The sequence below is a fragment of the Oncorhynchus keta genome, chromosome 23 (genome assembly GCF_023373465.1).
Source record: "Oncorhynchus keta strain PuntledgeMale-10-30-2019 chromosome 23, Oket_V2, whole genome shotgun sequence".
In the NCBI taxonomy this organism is placed as follows: Eukaryota; Metazoa; Chordata; class Actinopteri; order Salmoniformes; family Salmonidae; genus Oncorhynchus; species Oncorhynchus keta.
The window spans coordinates 3,214,700-3,238,515 of NC_068443.1; the positions used below are offsets into that span (position 1 = coordinate 3,214,700).

Below are 23,816 nucleotides of genomic sequence, written 5' to 3' on the forward strand. Positions count from 1 at the left end.
TGTCTACCTGTATCCTCCCTATAACACACAGCCTGTCTACCTGTCTACCTGTATCCTCCCTATAACACACCTGTCTACCTGTATCCTCCCTATAACACACAGTGTCTCTACCTGTATCCTCCCTATAACACACAGTCTGTCTACCTGTATCCTCCCTATAACACACAGTCTGTCTACCTGTATCCTCCCTATAACACACATTCTGTCTACCTGTATCCTCCCTATAACACACAGTCTGTCTACCTGTATCCTCCCTATAACACACAGTCTGTCTACCTGTATCCTCCCTATAACACACAGTGTGTCTACCTGTCTACCTGTATCCTCCCTATAACACACAGTGTGTCTACCTGTATCCTCCCTATAACACACAGTCTGTCTACCTGTCTACCTGTATCCTCCTTATAACACACAGTCTGTCTACCTGTCCACCTGTATCCTCCCTATAATACACAGTCTGTCTACCTGTCCACCTGTATCCTCCCTATAACACACAGGGTGTCTACCTGTCTACCTGTATCCTCCCTATAACACACAGTGTGTCTACCTGTCTACCTGTATCCTGCCTATAACACACAGTCTGTCTACCTGTCTACCTGTATCCTCCCTATAACACACAGTCTGTCTACCTGTCTACCTGTATCCTCCCTATAACACACAGTGTGTCTACCTGTATCCTCCCTATAACACAGTCTGTCTACCTGTATCCTCCCTATAACACATCTGTCTACCTGTATCCTCCCTATAACACACCTGTCTACCTGTATCCTCCCTATAACACACCTGTCTGCCTGTATCCTCCCTATAACACACAGTCTGTCTACCTGTATCCTCCCTATAACACACAGTCTGTCTACCTGTATCCTCCCTATAACACACCTGTCTACCTGTATCCTCCCTATAACACACCTGTCTACCTGTATCCTCCCTATAACACACCTGTCTGCCTGTATCCTCCCTATAACACACCTGTCTACCTGTATCCTCCCTATAACACACAGTCTGTCTACCTGTATCCTCCCTATAACACACAGTCTGTCTACCTGTATCCTCCCTATAACACACCTGTCTACCTGTATCCTCCCTATAACACACAGTCTGTCTACCTGTATCCTCCCTATAACACACAGTCTGTCTACCTGTATCCTCCCTATAACACACAGTGTGTCTACCTGTCTACCTGTATCCTCCCTATAACACACAGTGTGTCTACCTGTCTACCTGTATCCTCCCTATAACACACAGTGTGTCTACCTGTCTACCTGTATCCTCCCTATAACACACCTGTCTACCTGTATCCTCCCTATAACACAGCTGTCTGCCTGTATCCTCCCTATAACACACCTGTCTACCTGTATCCTCCCTATAACACACAGTCTGTCTACCTGTATCCTCCCTATAACACACCTGTCTACCTGTATCCTCCCTATAACACACAGTCTGTCTACCTGTATCCTCCCTATAACACACAGTCTGTCTACCTGTATCCTCCCTATAACACACAGTGTGTCTACCTGTATCCTCCCTATAACACACAGTCTGTCTACCTGTCTACCTGTATCCTCCCTATAACACACAGGGTGTCTACCTGTCTACCTGTATCCTCCCTATAACACACAGTGTGTCTACCTGTCTACCTGTATCCTGCCTATAACACACAGTCTGTCTACCTGTCTACCTGTATCCTCCCTATAACACACAGTCTGTCTACCTGTCTACCTGTATCCTCCCTATAACACACAGTGTGTCTACCTGTATCCTCCCTATAACACAGTCTGTCTACCTGTATCCTCCCTATAACACATCTGTCTACCTGTATCCTCCCTATAACACACCTGTCTACCTGTATCCTCCCTATAACACACCTGTCTGCCTGTATCCTCCCTATAACACACAGTCTGTCTACCTGTATCCTCCCTATAACACACTGTCTGTCTACCTGTATCCTCCCTATAACACACCTGTCTACCTGTATCCTCCCTATAACACACCTGTCTACCTGTATCCTCCCTATAACACACCTGTCTGCCTGTATCCTCCCTATAACACACAGTCTGTCTACCTGTATCCTCCCTATAACACACAGTCTGTCTACCTGTATCCTCCCTATAACACACCTGTCTGCCTGTATCCTCCCTATAACACACATTCTGTCTACCTGTATCCTCCCTATAACACACAGTCTGTCTACCTGTATCCTCCCTATAACACACAGTCTGTCTACCTGTATCCTCCCTATAACACACAGTGTGTCTACCTGTCTACCTGTATCCTCCCTATAACACACAGTGTGTCTACCTGTCTACCTGTATCCTCCCTATAACACACAGTGTGTCTACCTGTCTACCTGTATCCTCCCTATAACACACAGTGTGTCTACCTGTCTACCTGTATCTTCCCTATAACACACAGTCTGTCTACCTGTCTACCTGTATCCTGCCTATAACACACAGTGTGTCTACCTGTCTACCTGTATCCTCCCTATAACACACAGTCTGTCTACCTGTATCCTCCCTATAACACAAAGTGTGTCTACCTGTCTACCTGTATCCTCCCTATAACACACAGTCTGTCTACCTGTCTACCTGTATCCTCCCTATAACACACAGTGTGTCTACCTGTCTACCTGTATCCTCCCTATAACACACAGTGTGTCTACCTGTCTACCTGTATCCTCCCTATAACACACAGTCTGTCTACCTGTCTACCTGTATCCTCCCTATAACACACAGTCTGTCTACCTGTATCCTCCCTATAACACACAGTCTCTCTACCTGTATCCTCCCTATAACACATCTGTCTACCTGTATCCTCCCTATAACACACCTGTCTACCTGTATCCTCCCTATAACACACCTGTCTGCCTGTATCCTCCCTATAACACACCTGTCTACCTGTATCCTCCCTATAACACACAGTCTGTCTACCTGTATCCTCCCTATAACACACCTGTCTGCCTGTATCCTCCCTATAACACACAGTCTGTCTACCTGTCTACCTGTATCCTCCCTATAACACACAGTGTGTCTACCTGTATCCTCCCTATAACACACAGTCTGTCTACCTGTCTACCTGTATCCTCCCTATAACACACAGTCTGTCTACCTGTCTACCTGTATCCTCCCTATAACACACAGTCTGTCTACCTGTCTACCTGTATCCTCCCTATAACACACAGTCTGTCTACCTGTCTACCTGTATCCTCCCTATAACACACAGTCTGTCTACCTGTCTACCTGTATCCTCCCTATAACACACAGTCTGTCTACCTGTCTACCTGTATCCTCCCTATAACACACAGCCTGTCTACCTGTCTACCTGTATCCTCCCTATAACACACCTGTCTACCTGTATCCTCCCTATAACACACAGTCTGTCTACCTGTCTACCTGTATCCTCCCTATAACACACAGTGTGTCTACCTGTCCAACCTGTATCCTCCCTATAACACACAGTCTGTCTACCTGTCTACCTGTATCCTCCCTATAACACACAGTGTGTCTACCTGTCTACCTGTATCCTCCTTATAACACACAGTGTGTCTACCTGTCTACCTGTTTCCTCCCTATAACACACAGTGTGTCTACCTGTCTACCTGTATCCTCCCTATAACACACAGTGTGTCTACCTGTCTACCTGTATCCTCCCTATAACACACAGTGTGTCTACCTGTATCCTCCCTATAACACACAGTCTGTCTACCTGTCTACCTGTATCCTCCCTATAACACACAGTCTGTCTACCTGTCTACCGGTATCCTGCCTATAACACACAGTCTGTCTACCTGTCTACCTGTATCCTCCCTATAACACACAGTGTGTCTACCTGTCTACCTGTATCCTCCCTATAACACACAGTGTGTCTACCTGTCTACCGGTATCCTGCCTATAACACACAGTCTGTCTACCTGTCTACCTGTATCCTCCCTATAACACACAGTCTGTCTACCTGTATCCTCCCTATAACACACAGTGTGTCTACCTGTATCCTCCCTATAACACAGTGTGTCTACCTGTATCCTCCCTATAACACACAGTCTCTCTACCTGTATCCTTCCTATAACACATCTGTCTACCTGTATCCTCCCTAAACACATCTGTCTACCTGTATCCTCCCTATAACACACCTGTCTACCTGTATCCTCCCTATAACACATCTGTCTGCCTGTATCCTCCCTATAACACACAGTCTGTCTACCTGTATCCTCCCTATAACACACAGTCTGTCTACCTGTCTACCTGTATCCTCCCTATAACACACAGTCTGTCTACCTGTCTACCTGTATCCTCCCTATAACACACAGTGTGTCTACCTGTCTACCTGTATCCTCCCTATAACACACCTGTCTGCCTGTATCCTCCCTATAACACACCTGTCTACCTGTATCCTCCCTATAACACACTGTCTGTCTACCTGTATCCTCCCTATAACACACAGTCTGTCTACCTGTATCCTCCCTATAACACACAGTGTGTCTACCTGTATCCTCCCTATAACACACAGTCTGTCTACCTGTCTACCTGTATCCTCCCTATAACACACCTGTCTACCTGTATCCTCCCTATAACACACAGTGTGTCTACCTGTCTACCTGTATCCTCCCTATAACACACAGTGTGTCTACCTGTCTACCTGTATCCTCCCTATAACACACAGTCTGTCTACCTGTCTACCTGTATCCTCCCTATAACACACAGTCTGTCTACCTGTCTACCTGTATCCTCCCTATAACACACAGTCTGTCTACCTGTCTACCTGTATCCTCCCTATAACACACAGCCTGTCTACCTGTCTACCTGTATCCTCCCTATAACACACCTGTCTACCTGTATCCTCCCTATAACACACAGTGTCTCTACCTGTATCCTCCCTATAACACACAGTCTGTCTACCTGTATCCTCCCTATAACACACAGTCTGTCTACCTGTATCCTCCCTATAACACACAGTCTGTCTACCTGTATCCTCCCTATAACACACAGTCTGTCTACCTGTATCCTCCCTATAACACACAGTCTGTCTACCTGTATCCTCCCTATAACACACAGTGTGTCTACCTGTCTACCTGTATCCTCCCTATAACACACAGTGTGTCTACCTGTCTACCTGTATCCTCCCTATAACACACAGTCTGTCTACCTGTCCACCTGTATCCTCCTTATAACACACAGTCTGTCTACCTGTCCACCTGTATCCTCCCTATAATACACAGTCTGTCTACCTGTCCACCTGTATCCTCCCTATAACACACAGGGTGTCTACCTGTCTACCTGTATCCTCCCTATAACACACAGTGTGTCTACCTGTCTACCTGTATCCTGCCTATAACACACAGTCTGTCTACCTGTCTACCTGTATCCTCCCTATAACACACAGTCTGTCTACCTGTCTACCTGTATCCTCCCTATAACACACAGTGTGTCTACCTGTATCCTCCCTATAACACAGTCTGTCTACCTGTATCCTCCCTATAACACATCTGTCTACCTGTATCCTCCCTATAACACACCTGTCTACCTGTATCCTCCCTATAACACACCTGTCTGCCTGTATCCTCCCTATAACACACAGTCTGTCTACCTGTATCCTCCCTATAACACACAGTCTGTCTACCTGTATCCTCCCTATAACACACCTGTCTACCTGTATCCTCCCTATAACACACCTGTCTACCTGTATCCTCCCTATAACACACCTGTCTGCCTGTATCCTCCCTATAACACACAGTCTGTCTACCTGTATCCTCCCTATAACACATCTGTCTACCTGTATCCTCCCTATAACACACCTGTCTGCCTGTATCCTCCCTATAACACACAGTCTGTCTACCTGTATCCTCCCTATAACACACAGTCTGTCTACCTGTATCCTCCCTATAACACACAGTCTGTCTACCTGTATCCTCCCTATAACACACAGTGTGTCTACCTGTCTACCTGTATCCTCCCTATATATAACACACAGTGTGTCTACCTGTCTACCTGTATCCTCCCTATAACACACAGTGTGTCTACCTGTCTACCTGTATCCTCCCTATAACACACCTGTCTACCTGTATCCTCCCTATAACACACCTGTCTACCTGTATCCTCCCTATAACACACCTGTCTACCTGTATCCTCCCTATAACACACAGTCTGTCTACCTGTATCCTCCCTATAACACACAGTCTGTCTACCTGTATCCTCCCTATAACACACAGTCTGTCTACCTGTATCCTCCCTATAACACACAGTCTGTCTACCTGTATCCTCCCTATAACACACAGTGTGTCTACCTGTATCCTCCCTATAACACACAGTCTGTCTACCTGTCTACCTGTATCCTCCCTATAACACACAGGGTGTCTACCTGTCTACCTGTATCCTCCCTATAACACACAGTGTGTCTACCTGTCTACCTGTATCCTGCCTATAACACACAGTCTGTCTACCTGTCTACCTGTATCCTCCCTATAACACACAGTCTGTCTACCTGTCTACCTGTATCCTCCCTATAACACACAGTGTGTCTACCTGTATCCTCCCTATAACACAGTCTGTCTACCTGTATCCTCCCTATAACACATCTGTCTACCTGTATCCTCCCTATAACACACCTGTCTACCTGTATCCTCCCTATAACACACCTGTCTGCCTGTATCCTCCCTATAACACACAGTCTGTCTACCTGTATCCTCCCTATAACACACTGTCTGTCTACCTGTATCCTCCCTATAACACACCTGTCTACCTGTATCCTCCCTATAACACACCTGTCTACCTGTATCCTCCCTATAACACACCTGTCTGCCTGTATCCTCCCTATAACACACAGTCTGTCTACCTGTATCCTCCCTATAACACACAGTCTGTCTACCTGTATCCTCCCTATAACACACCTGTCTGCCTGTATCCTCCCTATAACACACAGTCTGTCTACCTGTATCCTCCCTATAACACACAGTCTGTCTACCTGTATCCTCCCTATAACACACAGTCTGTCTACCTGTATCCTCCCTATAACACACAGTGTGTCTACCTGTCTACCTGTATCCTCCCTATAACACACAGTGTGTCTACCTGTCTACCTGTATCCTCCCTATAACATACCTGTCTACCTGTATCCTCCCTATAACACACCTGTCTACCTGTATCCTCCCTATAACACAGCTGTCTGCCTGTATCCTCCCTATAACACACCTGTCTACCTGTATCCTCCCTATAACACACAGTCTGTCTACCTGTATCCTCCCTATAACACACCTGTCTACCTGTATCCTCCCTATAACACACAGTCTGTCTACCTGTATCCTCCCTATAACACACAGTCTGTCTACCTGTATCCTCCCTATAACACACAGTGTGTCTACCTGTATCCTCCCTATAACACACAGTCTGTCTACCTGTCTACCTGTATCCTCCCTATAACACACAGGGTGTCTACCTGTCTACCTGTATCCTCCCTATAACACACAGTGTGTCTACCTGTCTACCTGTATCCTGCCTATAACACACAGTCTGTCTACCTGTCTACCTGTATCCTCCCTATAACACACAGTCTGTCTACCTGTCTACCTGTATCCTCCCTATAACACACAGTGTGTCTACCTGTATCCTCCCTATAACACAGTCTGTCTACCTGTATCCTCCCTATAACACATCTGTCTACCTGTATCCTCCCTATAACACACCTGTCTACCTGTATCCTCCCTATAACACACCTGTCTGCCTGTATCCTCCCTATAACACACAGTCTGTCTACCTGTATCCTCCCTATAACACACAGTCTGTCTACCTGTATCCTCCCTATAACACACCTGTCTACCTGTATCCTCCCTATAACACACCTGTCTACCTGTATCCTCCCTATAACACACCTGTCTGCCTGTATCCTCCCTATAACACACAGTCTGTCTACCTGTATCCTCCCTATAACACACAGTCTGTCTACCTGTATCCTCCCTATAACACACCTGTCTGCCTGTATCCTCCCTATAACACACAGTCTGTCTACCTGTATCCTCCCTATAACACACAGTCTGTCTACCTGTATCCTCCCTATAACACAGTCTGTCTACCTGTCTACCTGTATCCTCCCTATAACACACAGTCTGTCTACCTGTATCCTCCCTATAACACACAGTCTGTCTACCTGTCTACCTGTATCCTCCCTATAACACACAGTGTGTCTACCTGTCCACCTGTATCCTCCCTATAACACACAGTGTGTCTACCTGTCTACCTGTATCCTCCCTATAACACACCTGTCTACCTGTATCCTCCCTATAACACAGCTGTCTGCCTGTATCCTCCCTATAACACACCTGTCTACCTGTATCCTCCCTATAACACACAGTCTGTCTACCTGTATCCTCCCTATAACACACCTGTCTACCTGTATCCTCCCTATAACACACAGTGTGTCTACCTGTCTACCTGTATCCTCCCTATAACACACCTGTCTATCTGTATCCTCCCTATAACACACAGTGTGTCTACCTGTATCCTCCCTATAACACACAGTCTGTCTACCTGTCTACCTGTATCCTCCCTATAACACACCTGTCTACCTGTATCCTCCCTATAACACACAGTGTGTCTACCTGTCTACCTGTATCCTCCCTATAACACACAGTCTGTCTACCTGTCTACCTGTATCCTCCCTATAACACACAGTCTGTCTACCTGTCTACCTGTATCCTCCCTATAACACACAGTCTGTCTACCTGTCTACCTGTATCCTCCCTATAACACACAGCCTGTCTACCTGTCTACCTGTATCCTCCCTATAACACACCTGTCTACCTGTATCCTCCCTATAACACACAGTCTGTCTACCTGTATCCTCCCTATAACACACAGTGTGTCTACCTGTCTACCTGTATCCTCCCTATAACACACAGTCTGTCTACCTGTCTACCTGTATCCTCCCTATAACACACAGTCTGTCTACCTGTCTACCTGTATCCTCCCTATAACACACAGTCTGTCTACCTGTCTACCTGTATCCTCCCTATAACACACAGTCTGTCTACCTGTCTACCTGTATCCTCCCTATAACACACCTGTCTACCTGTATCCTCCCTATAACACACAGTGTGTCTACCTGTATCCTCCCTATAACACACAGTGTGTCTACCTGTATCCTCCCTATAACACACAGTCTGTCTACCTGTATCCTCCCTATAACACATCTGTCTACCTGTATCCTCCCTATAACACACAGTCTGTCTACCTGTATCCTCCCTATAACACACAGTCTGTCTACCTGTATCCTCCCTATAACACACAGTCTGTCTACCTGTATCCTCCCTATAACACACAGCCTGTCTACCTGTCTACCTGTATCCTCCCTATAACACACCTGTCTACCTGTATCCTCCCTATAACACACAGTCTGTCTACCTGTCTACCTGTATCCTCCCTATAACACACAGTGTGTCTACCTGTCCAACCTGTATCCTCCCTATAACACACAGTCTGTCTACCTGTCTACCTGTATCCTCCCTATAACACACAGTGTGTCTACCTGTCTACCTGTATCCTCCTTATAACACACAGTGTGTCTACCTGTCTACCTGTATCCTCCCTATAACACACAGTGTGTCTACCTGTCTACCTGTATCCTCCCTATAACACACAGTGTGTCTACCTGTCTACCTGTATCCTCCCTATAACACACAGTGTGTCTACCTGTCCAACCTGTATCCTCCCTATAACACACAGTCTGTCTACCTGTCTACCTGTATCCTCCCTATAACACACAGTGTGTCTACCTGTCTACCTGTATCCTCCCTATAACACACAGTCTGTCTACCTGTCTACCTGTATCCTCCCTATAACACACCTGTCTACCTGTATCCTCCCTATAACACACAGTCTGTCTACCTGTATCCTCCCTATAACACACAGGGTGTCTACCTGTATCCTCCCTATAACACACAGTCTGTCTACCTGTCTACCTGTATCCTCCCTATAACACACCTGTCTACCTGTATCCTCCCTATAACACACAGTCTGTCTACCTGTATCCTCCCTATAACACACAGTGTGTCTACCTGTCTACCTGTATCCTCCCTATAACACACAGTCTGTCTACCTGTCTACCTGTATCCTCCCTATAACACACCTGTCTACCTGTATCCTCCCTATAACACACAGTCTGTCTACCTGTATCCTCCCTATAACACACAGGGTGTCTACCTGTCTACCTGTATCCTCCCTATAACACACAGTGTGTCTACCTGTATCCTCCCTATAACACACAGTGTGTCTACCTGTCTACCTGTATCCTCCCTATAACACACAGTGTGTCTACCTGTCTACCTGTATCCTCCCTATAACACACAGTCTGTCTACCTGTATCCTCCCTATAACACACAGTGTGTCTACCTGTCCAACCTGTATCCTCCCTATAACACACAGTGTGTGTACTTCTCTCACCTGACTGTATCCTCCCCTCTCCTCCTTAGCAAGAGTCCGAGGCGGCTCTGCGTAAGGCTCGGTGGACCCAGGTCCAGAGGAGAGACGAGTACCACAAGGCCCAGTCGTCAGCCAGCCGCTCCCAGGAGGAACAGTCCAAACAGCTGGACAAGAAGAGGAAACTGGAAGAGGAGGCTCTTCAGAAGGTATGAGGGGAGAAATATACTGATGTTTAATGAAATAAAACATCCCAGAAATGTTCCATACGCATCAAAATCTTTTCTTCTCTCAAATGTTTTGCACACATTTGTTTACATATTCATATATGTTTACATTCCTGTTAGTGAGCATTTCTCCTTTTGCCAAGATAATTAACCCACCTGACAGGTGCAGCATATCAAGAAGCTGAATAAACAGTATGATAATTACATAGGTGCACCTTGTGCTGGGGACAATAAAAGGCCACTCTAAAATGTGCAGTTTTGCCACAGAAGTCTCAAGTTTTGAGGGAGCGTGCAATTGGCATGCTGACTCCAGACATGTTGCCAGAGAATTGAATGTTAATTTTTCTATCATAAGCCGCCTCCAACGTCGTTTTAGAGAATTTGGAAGTACGTCCAACCGGCCTCACAACCGCAGACCGTGTATAATCACACGAGCTCAGAGACCAGCCACCCGGACATCTGATGAGACTGTGGGTTTACACAACCGAAGTATTTCTGCACAAACTGTCAGAAACCGTCTCAGGGAAGATCATCCGCGTGCTCATCATCCTCACCAGGGTCTTGACCCAACTGACTGCAGGTCGGCATCAAAACCCGACTTCAGTGGGCAAATGCTCACCTTCGATGGTCACTGGCAAGCTGGAGAACTGGCCTCTTTAGGGATGAATCCTGGTTTCTACTGTACCGGGCAGATGGCATCGTGTGGGCGAGCGGTTTGCTGATGTCAATGTTGTGAACAGAGCGCCGCTTGGTGGCATAAGCTACGGACAACAAACACAATGTAATTTTATCGATGGCAATTTCAATGGCATTCAGTGACGAGATCCTGAGGCCCATTGTTGTGCCCTTCACCCACCACCATCACGGCCCCATGTCGCAAGGATCTGGACACAATTCCTGGAAGCTGTAAATGTCCCAGTTCTTCCATGGCCTGCATACTCACCAGACATGTCACCCATTGAGCATGTTTGGGATGCTCTGGATCGACGTGTAAGACAGCGTGCTCCAGTTCCCGCCAATATCCAGCGACTTCACACAGCCATTGAAGAGTGAGACAACATTCCACAGACCACAATCAACAGCCTGATCAACTCTAGGTGGAGGAGATGTGTCGCGCTGCATGAGACAAATGGTCACACCAGATACTGACTGGTTTTCTGATCCATGCCTCTACCTTTTTTAAGGTATCTGTGACCAACAGATGCAGATCTGTATTCCCAGTCATGTGGAATCCATAGATTAGGTTGTGCAAACTTTTTGGATCAAGGGCCACATCGGGATTTTGATGTTCAACGGAGGTCTGCATTTTTTGGGGGACCAATTGTTTGTTAAAATCAATTTGCGGGGGCCTCCCCAGTGGCACAACGGTCTAAGGCACTGCATCGCAGTGCTTGAGGCAGCACTACAGACCCGGGTTCGATCCCAGGCTGTGTCAAAGCTGGCCGTGACTGGGAGACCCATGAGGCGGAGCACAATTGGTCCAGCGTCGTCCGGGTTAGTAGAGGGTTTGGCACCCCTGTGTTACTGATCTCTATACCCCCGTGTTACTGATCTCTCTACCCCTGTGTTACTGATCTCTATACCCCTGTGTTACTGATCTCTATATTCCTGTGTTACTGATCTCTATACCCCCTGTGTTACTGATCTCTATATTCCTGTGTTACTGATCTCTATACCTCTGTGTTACTGATCTCTATACCCCTGTGTTACTGATCTCTATACCCCTGTGTTACTGATCTCTATACCCCTGTGTTACTGATCTCTATATTCCTGTGTTACTGATCTCTATACCCCTGTGTTACTGATCTCTATACCCCCTGTGTTACTGATCTCTATACCCCCTGTGTTACTGATCTCTATACCCCTGTGTTACTGATCTCTATACCCCTGTGTTACTGATCTCTATACCCCTGTGTTACTGATCTCTATACCCCTGTGTTACTGATCTCTATATTCCTGTGTTACTGATCTCTATACCCCCTGTGTTACTGATCTCTATACCCCCTGTGTTACTGATCTCTATACCCCTGTGTTACTGATCTCTATACCCCCGTGTTACTGATCTCTATATTCCTGTGTTACTGATCTCTATACCCCTGTGTTACTGATCTCTATATTCCTGTGTTACTGATCTCTACCCCTGTGTTACTGATCTCTATACCCCTGTGTTACTGATCTCTATATTCCTGTGTTACTGATCTCTACCCCTGTGTTACTGATCTCTATATTCCTGTGTTACTGATCTCTATATTCCTGTGTTACTGATCATCTCTATATTCCTGTGTTACTGATCTCTATACCCCCTGTGTTACTGATCTCTATATTCCTGTGTTACTGATCTCTATATTCCTGTGTTACTGATCTCTACCCCTGTGTTACTGATCTCTATATTCCTGTGTTACTGATCTCTCTACCCCTGTGTTACTGATCTCTATACATTTACATTTAAGTCATTTAGCAGACGCTCTTATCCAGAGCGACTTACAAATTGGACCCCTGTGTTACTGATCTCTATACCCCTGTGTTACTGATCTCTATACCCCTGTGTTACTGATCTCTATACCCCTGTGTGGCTGATGTATAACTAGCCGGTTAGAAGGCCCCCAAGGCTCTTGTGTAGTTCTGAAAGAATTGAATAGGTAGATAGATAGATCCATCCAGGTAGATAGATCTACACTCATTCAGATAATAACAGGTTATGCCATTCCTCTCCCCCTCTCTCTACTAGTACAGAGCCTGTTATCCACCCCCCCCTCTCTATCTCTCTCTCTCTCTCTCTCTCTCTCTCTCTCTCTCTCTCTCTCTCTCTCTCTCTCTCTCTCTCTCTCTCTATCTTTATCTCTATCTCTATCTCAGGCTGAGGATGCCAGAGACCAGTACAGAGTCTGTTCATTCCCCCCTCTCTCTCTCTCTCTATCTCAGGCTGAGGATGCCAGAGACCAGTACAGAGTGTGTGTAACTGATGCAGGGACCAGGAGGGCAGAGCTGGCCAGCACCAAGACAGACTTCCTCACTCAGATCAGAGAACTGGTGACTCAGTGTGACCTCACACTCAAAGCTGTAAGTTATAGTCTCTTCAGAGTATCAGGAGCCAGGCTTGACATGAGCATAGCTCCAGAGTTTATGTGATTGAATGTGATAAAAATGGGTTTGTATATATAAGGGTGTCCTATATAAACATTGTCCAATGTTTTTTTTTTTTTTTTTAAGAGGCAAAATGCCATAAATCCTATTTGAAAGCATTCTAACTTTCCCCCTCTCTCTCCCTCCCTCTTTTCTCCAGGTGACAGTCAACTGGCTCCAGCTGCAGCAGGCCCAGACCTATTTGAAAGCATTCTAACTTTCCCCCTCTCTCTCCTTCCCTCTTTTCTCCAGGTGACAGTCAACTGGCTCCAGCTGCAGCAGGCCCAGACCTATTTGAAAGCATTCTAACTTTCCCCCTCTCTCTCCTTCCCTCTTTTCTCCAGGTGACAGTCAACTGGCTCCAGCTGCAGCAGGCCCAGACCTATTTGAAAGCATTCTAACTTTCCCCCTCTCTCTCCTTCCCTCTTTTCTCCAGGTGACAGTCAACTGGCTCCAGCTGCAGCAGGCCCAGACCTATTTGAAAGCATTCTAACTTTCCCCCTCTCTCTCCTTCCCTCTTTTCTCCAGGTGACAGTCAACTGGCTCCAGCTGCAGCAGGCCCAGACCTATTTGAAAGCATTCTAACTTTCCCCTCTCTCTCCTTCCCTCTTTTCTCCAGGTGACAGTCAACTGGCTCCAGCTGCAGCAGGCCCAGACCTATTTGAAAGCATTCTAACTTTCCCCCTCTCTCTCCTTCCCTCTTTTCTCCAGGTGACAGTCAACTGGCTCCAGCTGCACCAGGCCCAGACCGTGTCTCTACCCGGCCACTACCAGGCCCAGACCGTGTCTCTCCCCGGCCACTACCAGGCCCTGTGTGGAAACGCCAAGATGTACGAGCCTGGACAGAGATACGCCGAGTTTGTCAGAAATCTTCCCAAAGATCAGATACACATGGAGTCCTTCTCCGTTGATGAACGGTTAGTCGACTTATACTCATTTACATACTTAGGCTTCGTCTCAAATGGCATTGGAAAGACCTCGCCAGTACACTAAATATAGATTTGTGCTCCATTTAGATTTTTTGGGGGACTTACAAGTCCCACGTCAAGGTTCACTGAGAGTGAATAACAAGCCATAGAGGCATTTGGAACAACCATTTTAAAACAACAACTAAAGGTCAAAGTTTAGTCTTCAGTCATTGTTTTGTTTTCGTCAAGTCCTAACGTTTAACCAGCTGTTTCATTACAGTTTCACAAACAGAGAAACGTAGAGAAAATGAAAACAGTTTCAGACTGGCGCCTTTTTTCCCTCATAAATGTCTTCCATGTTCTGTTACTGTCCGTGTACAGTAGTACTGACTTCTCACAAAGAGTAACACTATGAGACAGAGAGACAGAGAGAGATAGATAGAAGGGGTGTGAGGGGTTTGGGGGAGAAGGACAGAGGGAGAGAGAGTAAGGAGAGAGAGTAAGGGAGGGAGTGTAAGAGTAAGGGAGGGGGAGGGAGTAAGGGGAGAGAGAGTAAGGGAGGGAGTGTAAGGGAGGGGGAGGGAGTAAGGAGAGAGTGAGTTAGGGAGAGAGAGTAGCGAGGGAGAGCGAGTAGGGAGAGAGAGGGAGAGAGAGTAGTAGGGAGAGAGTTGAATTCGAGCCCTTCCTGAGGAAATGACTGTGGAGAGCACTGAATGTAGCTAGATTGAGTGTGGGATTCTGGCTCAGCGTTTTGAACTAGCTCAAAAAGTTCAGCGCTCTACTTGAGTGATTTAATCAATGTTTCTCAAAGGGAACATGTATGTCCACTACCGGTCAAAAGTTTTAGAACACCTTCATTCAAGGGTTTTTTTCTTCGTTTTTACTATTTTCTACATTGTAGAATAATAGTGAAGACGTCAACTGCAATCATGTAGTAACCCAAAAAGTGTTAAACAAATTCAAATATATTTAATATTTGAGATTCTTCAAATAGCCACCCTTTGCCTTGATGACTGCTTTGCACACTCTTGGCATTCTCTCAACCAGCTTCATGAGGTAGTCACCTGGAATGCATTTCAATTAACAGGTGTGCCGTCTTAAAAGTACATTTATGGAATTTCTTTCCTTCTTAATGCGTTTGAGCCAATCAGTTGTGTTGTGAAAAGGTAGGGTTGGTATACAGAAGAGAGTCCTATTTGGTAAAAGACCAATATAGTCCATATTATGGGAAGAACATCTCAAATAAGCAAAGAGAAACAACAGTCCATCATTACTTTAAGACATGAAGGTCAGTCAATATGGAACATTTCAAGAACTTTGAATGTTTCTTCAAGTGCAGTTTCTAAAACCATCAAGATGTGATGAAACTGGCTCTCATGAGGACCGCCACAGGAATGGAAGACCCAAAGTTAACTCTGTTGCAGAAGATAAATTCATTATAGTTACCAGCCTCAGAATTTGCAACAATTAAAGCAGGAAGTACCAGTGACTCGGTCATTTTTTTTAAAAATGGTCAGATGAAGCAGATGCTAAACTACAGGACACACTGATCTAAAGGGTAGAGCAGCCGCTTTCAAGTGTCAATACGGGACAAAGATTGAATCCTTCTACACTGGCTCTGACTCTCGACGGATGTGACAGGGCAAATTATTACGGACTACAAAGGGAAACCCAGCCGCGAGCTGCTCAGTGACACGAGCCTACCAGATGAGCTAAATGAGTAATATGCTCACTTCAAGGCAAGCATCACTGAAGCATGCATGAGAGCACCAGCTGTTCCGGACAACTGTGTTCTCCGTAGCCGATGTGAGTAAGACCTTTCAACAGGTCAACATTCACAAGGCCGCAGGGCCAGATGGATTACCAGGATGTATTCTCCGAGCATGCGCTGTCCAACTGGCAGGTGTCTTCACTGACATTTTCAACCTCTCCCTGTCCGAGTCTGTAATACCAACATGTTTCAAGCAGACCACCATAGTCCCTGTGCCCAAGAACACAAAGGTAACCTGCCTAAATGACTACTGACCCGTAGCACTCATGTCTGCCCAAGAACACCGAGGTAACCTGCCTAAATGACTACTGACCCGTAGCACTCATGTCTGCCCAAGAACACCGAGGTAACCTGCCTAAATGACTACTGACCCGTAGCACTCATGTCTGCCCAAGAACACAAAGGTAACCTGCCTAAATGACTACCCTTGTCCCGTCTCTGCAACTCCCATACGGACTCGGGAGAGTCGACGGTCGAGAGCCAATGCTTCCTCTGAAACACGGCCCTGCCAAGCCGCACTGCTTTTTTTACACACTGCTCGCTTTAACCAGGAATCCAGCCACACAAAGGACAGGGGGAAGGAAGGAAACACCGGCCTGCCACAGGGGTCTCTAGAGCGCGATGGGACGAGAACATTCCTTCCCCTAACCCGGATAACACTGGGCCAATTGTGTGCCGGTGGGCGGCCGGCTGCGACACAACCTGGGATCGAACCCGGGTTTAAAGGGACGCTTATAGCACTGCGATGCAGTGCCTTAGACCGCGGCTCCACTCGGGAGGCCCTGTAAATGAGCTATTTCTGTTTTATTTTTAATATGTTTGCAAAAATGTCTAAAAAAACCTGTTATCGCTTTGTCATTATGGGGTATTGTGATGTCATTATGGGGTACTGTGACGTCATTATGGGGTATTGTGACGTCATTATGGGGTATTGCGATGTCATTATGGGGTAGTGTGATGTCATTATGGGGTATTGTGATGTCATTATGGGGTATTGTGATGTCATTATGGGGTATTGTGATGTCATTATGGGGTATTGTGATGTCATTATGGGGTATTGTGACGTCATTATGGGGTATTGCGATGTCATTATGGGGTATTGTGACGTCATTATGGGGTATTGTGATGTCATTATGGAGTATTTTGTGTAGATTGATGAGGGGAAAAGGTTGCAACGTAACAAAATGTGGAAAAAGTCAAGGGGTCTGAATACTTTCCGAATGCACTGTACAAGCCAGGGTAGTCCTCATCCTGTTGTTGTTGCTGCTGCTGGGAGGCCTGTGGGCGTCCTAGGGGGAAAGAGTCTCAAACTGTTTGGACACGACAGACAGAAGTTGGCAGATGGGCTGTATCGACTTCAGACGAGTCCCAAGGGTTCGCAGGTCAAACCATTTTGAACGCGACCTGACGATTTTGTGAGAAGACAGATTTGGTCTGACAAACAAATGTTTCACCGCGGATGCTAAAGTGTGACAAAGGCGTATTTTGGTGGATAGAAACGCATTGAATGCAACAACAAAAAACAACAGATACTGTATCTCTACCTTAAACTGACACGTGTTTATGGGAACTTTCTTATTATGCTGATTTGATTTGATTTGATTTGATTTCAGTGGGGGCACGGCCATTGACCTTGGGTGGGTTAAACTTGCCCCTCCAAGTTAATATTTAACAGTCTGCCTCCCCCTCCAGGTTTTCTGTGTTCAACAAGCGTTCGACGGGCAGCACCAGTTCCCATAGTAACCTGTCCCAGGTGTCCCTCATCTCCGGTGACGTCCTGAGTGGCGACGAGGTGGATAGTCCTCTGGGGTCACGACCTGGAGAAAGGTCCAACAGCGCCACGGACACACAAGGTACAGTACCTCTACCACTACCCAACACAAGGTACAGTACCTCTACCCAACACAAGGTACAGTACCTCTACCCAACACAAGGTACAGTACCTCTACCACTACCCAACACAAGGTACAGTACCTCTACCCAACACAAGGTACAGTACCTCTACCACTACCCAACACAAGGTACAGTACCTCTACCTCTACCCAACACAAGGTACAGTACCTCTACCACTACCCAACACAAGGTACAGTACCACTACCTCTACCCAACACAAGGTACAGTACCTCTACCACTACCCAACACAAGGTACAGTACCTCTACCACTACCCAACACAAGGTACAGTACCTCTACCACTACCCAACACAAGGTACAGTACCTCTACCCAACACAAGGTACAGTACCTCTACCACTACCCAACACAAGGTACAGTACCTCTACCACTACCCAACACAAGGTACAGTACCTCTACCACTACCCAACACAAGGTACAGTACCACTACCTCTACCCAACACAAGGTACAGTACCTCTACCACTACCCAACACAAGGTACAGTACCTCTACCACTACCCAACACAAGGTACAGTACCTCTACCCAACACAATACAAGGTACAGTACCTCTACCACTACCCAACACAAGGTACAGTACCTCTACCACTACCCAACACAATACAAGGTACAGTACCTCTACCCAACACAGCACAAGGTACAGTACCTCTACCCAACACAAGTTACAGTACCTCTACCCAACACAATACAAGGTACAGTACCTCTACCTCTACCCAACACAAGGTACAGTACCACTACCCAACACAAGGTACAGTACCTCTACCTCTACCCAACACAACACAAGGTACAGTACCTCTACCCAACACAAGGTACAGTACCACTACCCAACACAAGGTACAGTACCACTACCCAACACAAGGTACAGTACCTCTACCTCTACCCAACACAAGGTACAGTACCTCTACCTCTACCCAACACAAGGTACAGTACCACTACCCAACACAAGGTGCAGTACCTCTACCCAACACAAGGTACAGTACCTCTACCCAACACAAGGTACAGTACCACTACCCAACACAAGGTACAGTACCTCTACCACTACCCAACACAAGGTACAGTACCTCTACCCAACACAAGGTACAGTACCTCTACCCAACACAAGGTACAGTACCACTACCCAACACAAGGTACAGTACCTCTACCCAACACAAGGTACAGTACCTCTACCACTACCCAACACAAGGTACAGTACCTCTACCACTACCCAACACAAGGTACAGTACCACTACCTCTACCCAACACAATACAAGGTACAGAGACACAGTCAGACAATAGTAGTAAACAAAACTACTAGCCAGACAGTTGGTATACTGTAGCCAGACAGTTGGTATACTGTAGCCAGACAGTTGGTATACTGTAGCCAGACAGTTGCTATACTGTAGCCAGACAGTTGGTATACTGTAGCCAGACAGTTGGTATACTGTAGCCAGACAGTTGCTATACTGTAGCCAGACAGTTGGTATACTGTAGCCAGACTGTAGCCAGACAGTTGGTATGCTGTAGCCAGACAGTTGGTATACTGTAGCCAGACAGTTGGTACGCTGTAGCCAGACAGTTGGTACGCTGTAGCCAGACAGTTGGTATACTGTAGCCAGACTGTAGCCAGACAGTTGGTATACTGTAGCCAGACAGTTGGTATACTGTAGCCAGACTGTAGCCAGACAGTTGGTATGCTGTAGCCAGACAGTTGGTATGCTGTAGCCAGACAGTTGGTATGCTGTAGCCAGACAGTTGGTATGCTGTAGCCAGACTGTAGCCAGACAGTTGGTATGCTGTAGCCAGACAGTTGGTATGCTGTAGCCAGACTGTAGCCAGACAGTTGGTATGCTGTAGCCAGACTGTAGCCAGACAGTTGGTATACTGTAGCCAGACAGTTGGTATGCTGTAGCCAGACAGTTGGTATACTGTAGCCAGACAGTTGGTATGCTGTAGCCAGACAGTTGGTATGCTGTAGCCAGACAGTTGGTATGCTGTAGCCAGACAGTTGGCATGCTGTAGCCAGACAGTTGGCATGCTGTAGCCAGACAGTTGGCATGCTGTAGCCAGACAGTTGGTATGCTGTAGCCAGACAGTTGGTATACTGTAGCCAGACTGTAGCCAGACAGTTGGTATGATGTAGCCAGACAGTTGGTATACTGTAGCCAGACAGTTGGTATGCTGTAGCCAGACAGTTGGTATGCTGTAGCCAGACAGTTGGTATACTGTAACCAGACTGTAGCCAGACAGTTGGTATGCTGTAGCCAGACAGTTGGTATGCTGTAGCCAGACTGTAGCCAGACAGTTGGTATGCTGTAGCCAGACAGTTGGTATACTGTAGCCAGACTGTAGCCAGACAGTTGGTATGCTGTAGCCAGACAGTTGGTATACTGTAGCCAGACAGTTGGTATGCTGTAGCCAGACAGTTGGTATGCTGTAGCCAGACAGTTGGTATGCTGTAGCCAGACAGTTGGCATGCTGTAGCCAGACAGTTGGTATGCTGTAGCCAGACAGTTGGTATACTGTAGCCAGACAGTTGGTATACTGTAGCCAGACAGTTGGTATGCTGTAGCCAGACAGTTGGTATACTGTAGCCAGGCAGTTGGTATACTGTAGCCAGACAGTTGGTATGCTGTAGACAGTTGGTATGCTGTAGACAGTTGGTATGCTGTAGACAGTTGGTATGCTGTAGCCAGACAGTTGGTATACTGTAGCAAGACAGTTGGTATACTGTAGCCAGACAGTTGGTATACTGTAGCCAGACAGTTGGTATATTGTAGCAAGACAGTTGGTATACTGTAGCCAGACAGTTGGTATGCTGTAGCCAGACAGTTGGTATGCTGTAGCCAGACAGTTGGTATGCTGTAGCCAGACAGTTGGTATGCTGTAGCCAGACAGTTGGTATGCTGTAGCCAGACAGTTGGTATGCTGTAGCCAGACAGTTGGTATGCTGTAGCCAGACAGTTGGTATGCTGTAGCCAGACAGTTGGTATGCTGTAGCCAGGCAGTTGGTATACTGTAGCCAGGCAGTTGGTATACTGTAGCCAGACAGTTGGTATGCTGTAGACAGTTGGTATGCTGTAGACAGTTGGTATGCTGTAGCCAGACAGTTGGTATACTGTAGCCAGACAGTTGGTATGCTGTAGCCAGACAGTTGGCATGCTGTAGTCAGACAGTTGGTATGCTGTAGCCAGACAGTTGGTATACTGTAGCCAGACAGTTGGTATGCTGTAGCAAGACAGTTGGTATACTGTAGCCAGACAGTTGGTATACTGTAGCCAGACAGTTGGTATGCTGTAGCAAGACAGTTGGTATGCTGTAGCCAGACAGTTGGTATACTGTAGCCAGACAGTTGGTATACTGTAGCCAGACAGTTGGTATACTGTAGCCAGACAGTTGGTATGCTGTAGCCAGACAGTTGGCATGCTGTAGCCAGACAGTTGGTATGCTGTAGCCAGACAGTTGGTATACTGTAGCCAGACAGTTGGTATGCTGTAGACAGTTGGTATGCTGTAGCCAGACAGTTGGCATGCTGTAGTCAGACAGTTGGTATGCTGTAGCCAGACAGTTGGTATACTGTAGCCAGACAGTTGGTATGCTGTAGCCAGACAGTTGGTATGCTGTAGCCAGACAGTTGGTATGCTGTAGCCAGACAGTTGGTATGCTGTAGCCAGACAGTTGGTATACTGTAGCCAGACAGTTGGTATGCTGTAGCAAGACAGTTGGTATACTGTAGCCAGACAGTTGGTATACTGTAGCCAGACAGTTGGTATACTGTAGCCAGATAGTTGGTATGCTGTAGCCAGACAGTTGGTATACTGTAGCCAGATAGTTGGTATGCTGTAGCCAGACAGTTGGCCCGGAGCAGGCCAGGTGAGGATAGGGCGATTATAACATTTGTTTTTCTCTCTGCTTGTTTGTAAGCGCCCGTTAGTAAGCGTTTTACTGTTCGTCTACACCTGTTGTTTACAGAGCATGTGACAAGTAAGATTAGGGCGTAAACTGTCCATGACTCTGATTGGCCAAATCCAAATGAACCCGTACACACAAGAAATGTTATGATACACAGGGTTCTCGCCAGGATGTTTTAACAAGGAGGTGCTGCTGACTGGCTGGGGAGGGGGCATTTCCTGTAATCTAGAGCAAAACATATATTTTTTTAAGTGTCTCAGCGCATCTCTTACATTCTTTGGGGAGAACCCTGACGCAAAATATTTGTATCTTAGAGAACCTGATGGCCAATTACCAATGGCCAATCTCTCTCTTTCTCTTCCTCTCCTATCGCTTCTCTCTTTCCTCCCCTCTCGTCTCTCGTCTTGGTTCTCTCTCCTCCAGGTCTGAGAGGGGGACAGGGCCCGTTGAGAGCCTGGGCATCAAGTGTCCAGGACAGGGGGATGTGTAGTGACTCAGAGAGTGCTGGCGGCAGCAGTGAGTCCCAATCCATGGACTCCCCCACAGCGAGCCCAGGTAAGAACATGAACCAACACAACACTAGATAAGAACATGAACCAACACAGCACCAGGTAAGGGAACATGACACAGCCCAGCACTGGCCTTATCAGTAGGGCCCAAGAGTTTCTGTTGACCATTTGAACCTCACTAGGAAAAACTCCAGGCGCTATTTATAGGTAGGGCTGTGTTTTGGCACCAAAATACAGTGTATATATACATATCAAATACGGAAGTGCAAGGTGGCACCGACAGAGATGGTCGCCTCGTTTCGAGTCCTTAGGAAACTATGCAGTATTTAGTTTTTTTAAAATGTATTATTTATTACATTGTTACCCGAGGAAATCTTAAATCTTATTACATACAGCCGGGAAGAACTATTGGATATAAGAGCAACGTCAACTTTCCCGAAGCTACAGCATGCCAACTGTCTGGCTACAGCATACCAACTGTCTGGCTACAGCATACCAACTGTCTGGCTTGGTTCGGACCACCACCCAGGACAATGGATCTAATCCCAGAAGTGGATTCTCTGTTCGGAGAAGAGGGCCAATAGGAGGCACTCTTTCCTCTGGTCTAAAAAAATATCCAAATACCCCAGGTTAGTGATTGGGGACACTGCCCTGTGTAGGGTGCCGTCTTTCGGATGGGACGTTAAACAGGTGTCCTGACTCTCTGAGGTCATTAAAGATCACATGGCACTTATCGTAAGAGTAGGGGTGTTAACCCCGGTGTCCTGGCTAAATTCCCAAACTGGCCCTCAAACAGTCACCTAATTGGCCCATTCATCCCCCTCCTTTCCCCTGTAACTATTCCCCAGGTCGTTGCTGCAAAATCCAGACTAAAAGCCTTCTTTGAGGATAATACAGTGCCACCATCGCGGCCCGCTAACAAGGATTGCGCCTCTCCTTCTCCGTGACAGATGTGAGTAAAACATTTGAACGTGTTAACCCTCGCAAGGCTGCTGGCCCAGATGGCATCCCAAGCCGCGTCCTCAGACCATGTGCAGACCAGCTGGCTGGTGTGTTTACGGACATATTCAATCACTCCCTAT

The 23,816-nt window shown here is 46.7% G+C and overlaps 1 protein-coding gene across 1 annotated transcript in view; it reads left to right on the forward strand.

The window, feature by feature from the left end:
- Window positions 1-23,816, forward strand: part of LOC118380138 (rho GTPase-activating protein 29-like) — a 99,325-nt gene that overhangs the window by 60,406 nt on the left and 15,103 nt on the right. Inside the window, exons 11-16 of the mRNA XM_052477393.1 lie at window positions 10,454-10,609; window positions 13,550-13,687; window positions 13,911-13,958; window positions 14,462-14,667; window positions 18,122-18,282; window positions 22,649-22,780. Of these exons, the coding sequence (XP_052333353.1) occupies window positions 10,454-10,609; window positions 13,550-13,687; window positions 13,911-13,958; window positions 14,462-14,667; window positions 18,122-18,282; window positions 22,649-22,780 (841 nt within the window). The remainder of the gene's footprint in view (window positions 1-10,453; window positions 10,610-13,549; window positions 13,688-13,910; window positions 13,959-14,461; window positions 14,668-18,121; window positions 18,283-22,648; window positions 22,781-23,816) is intronic.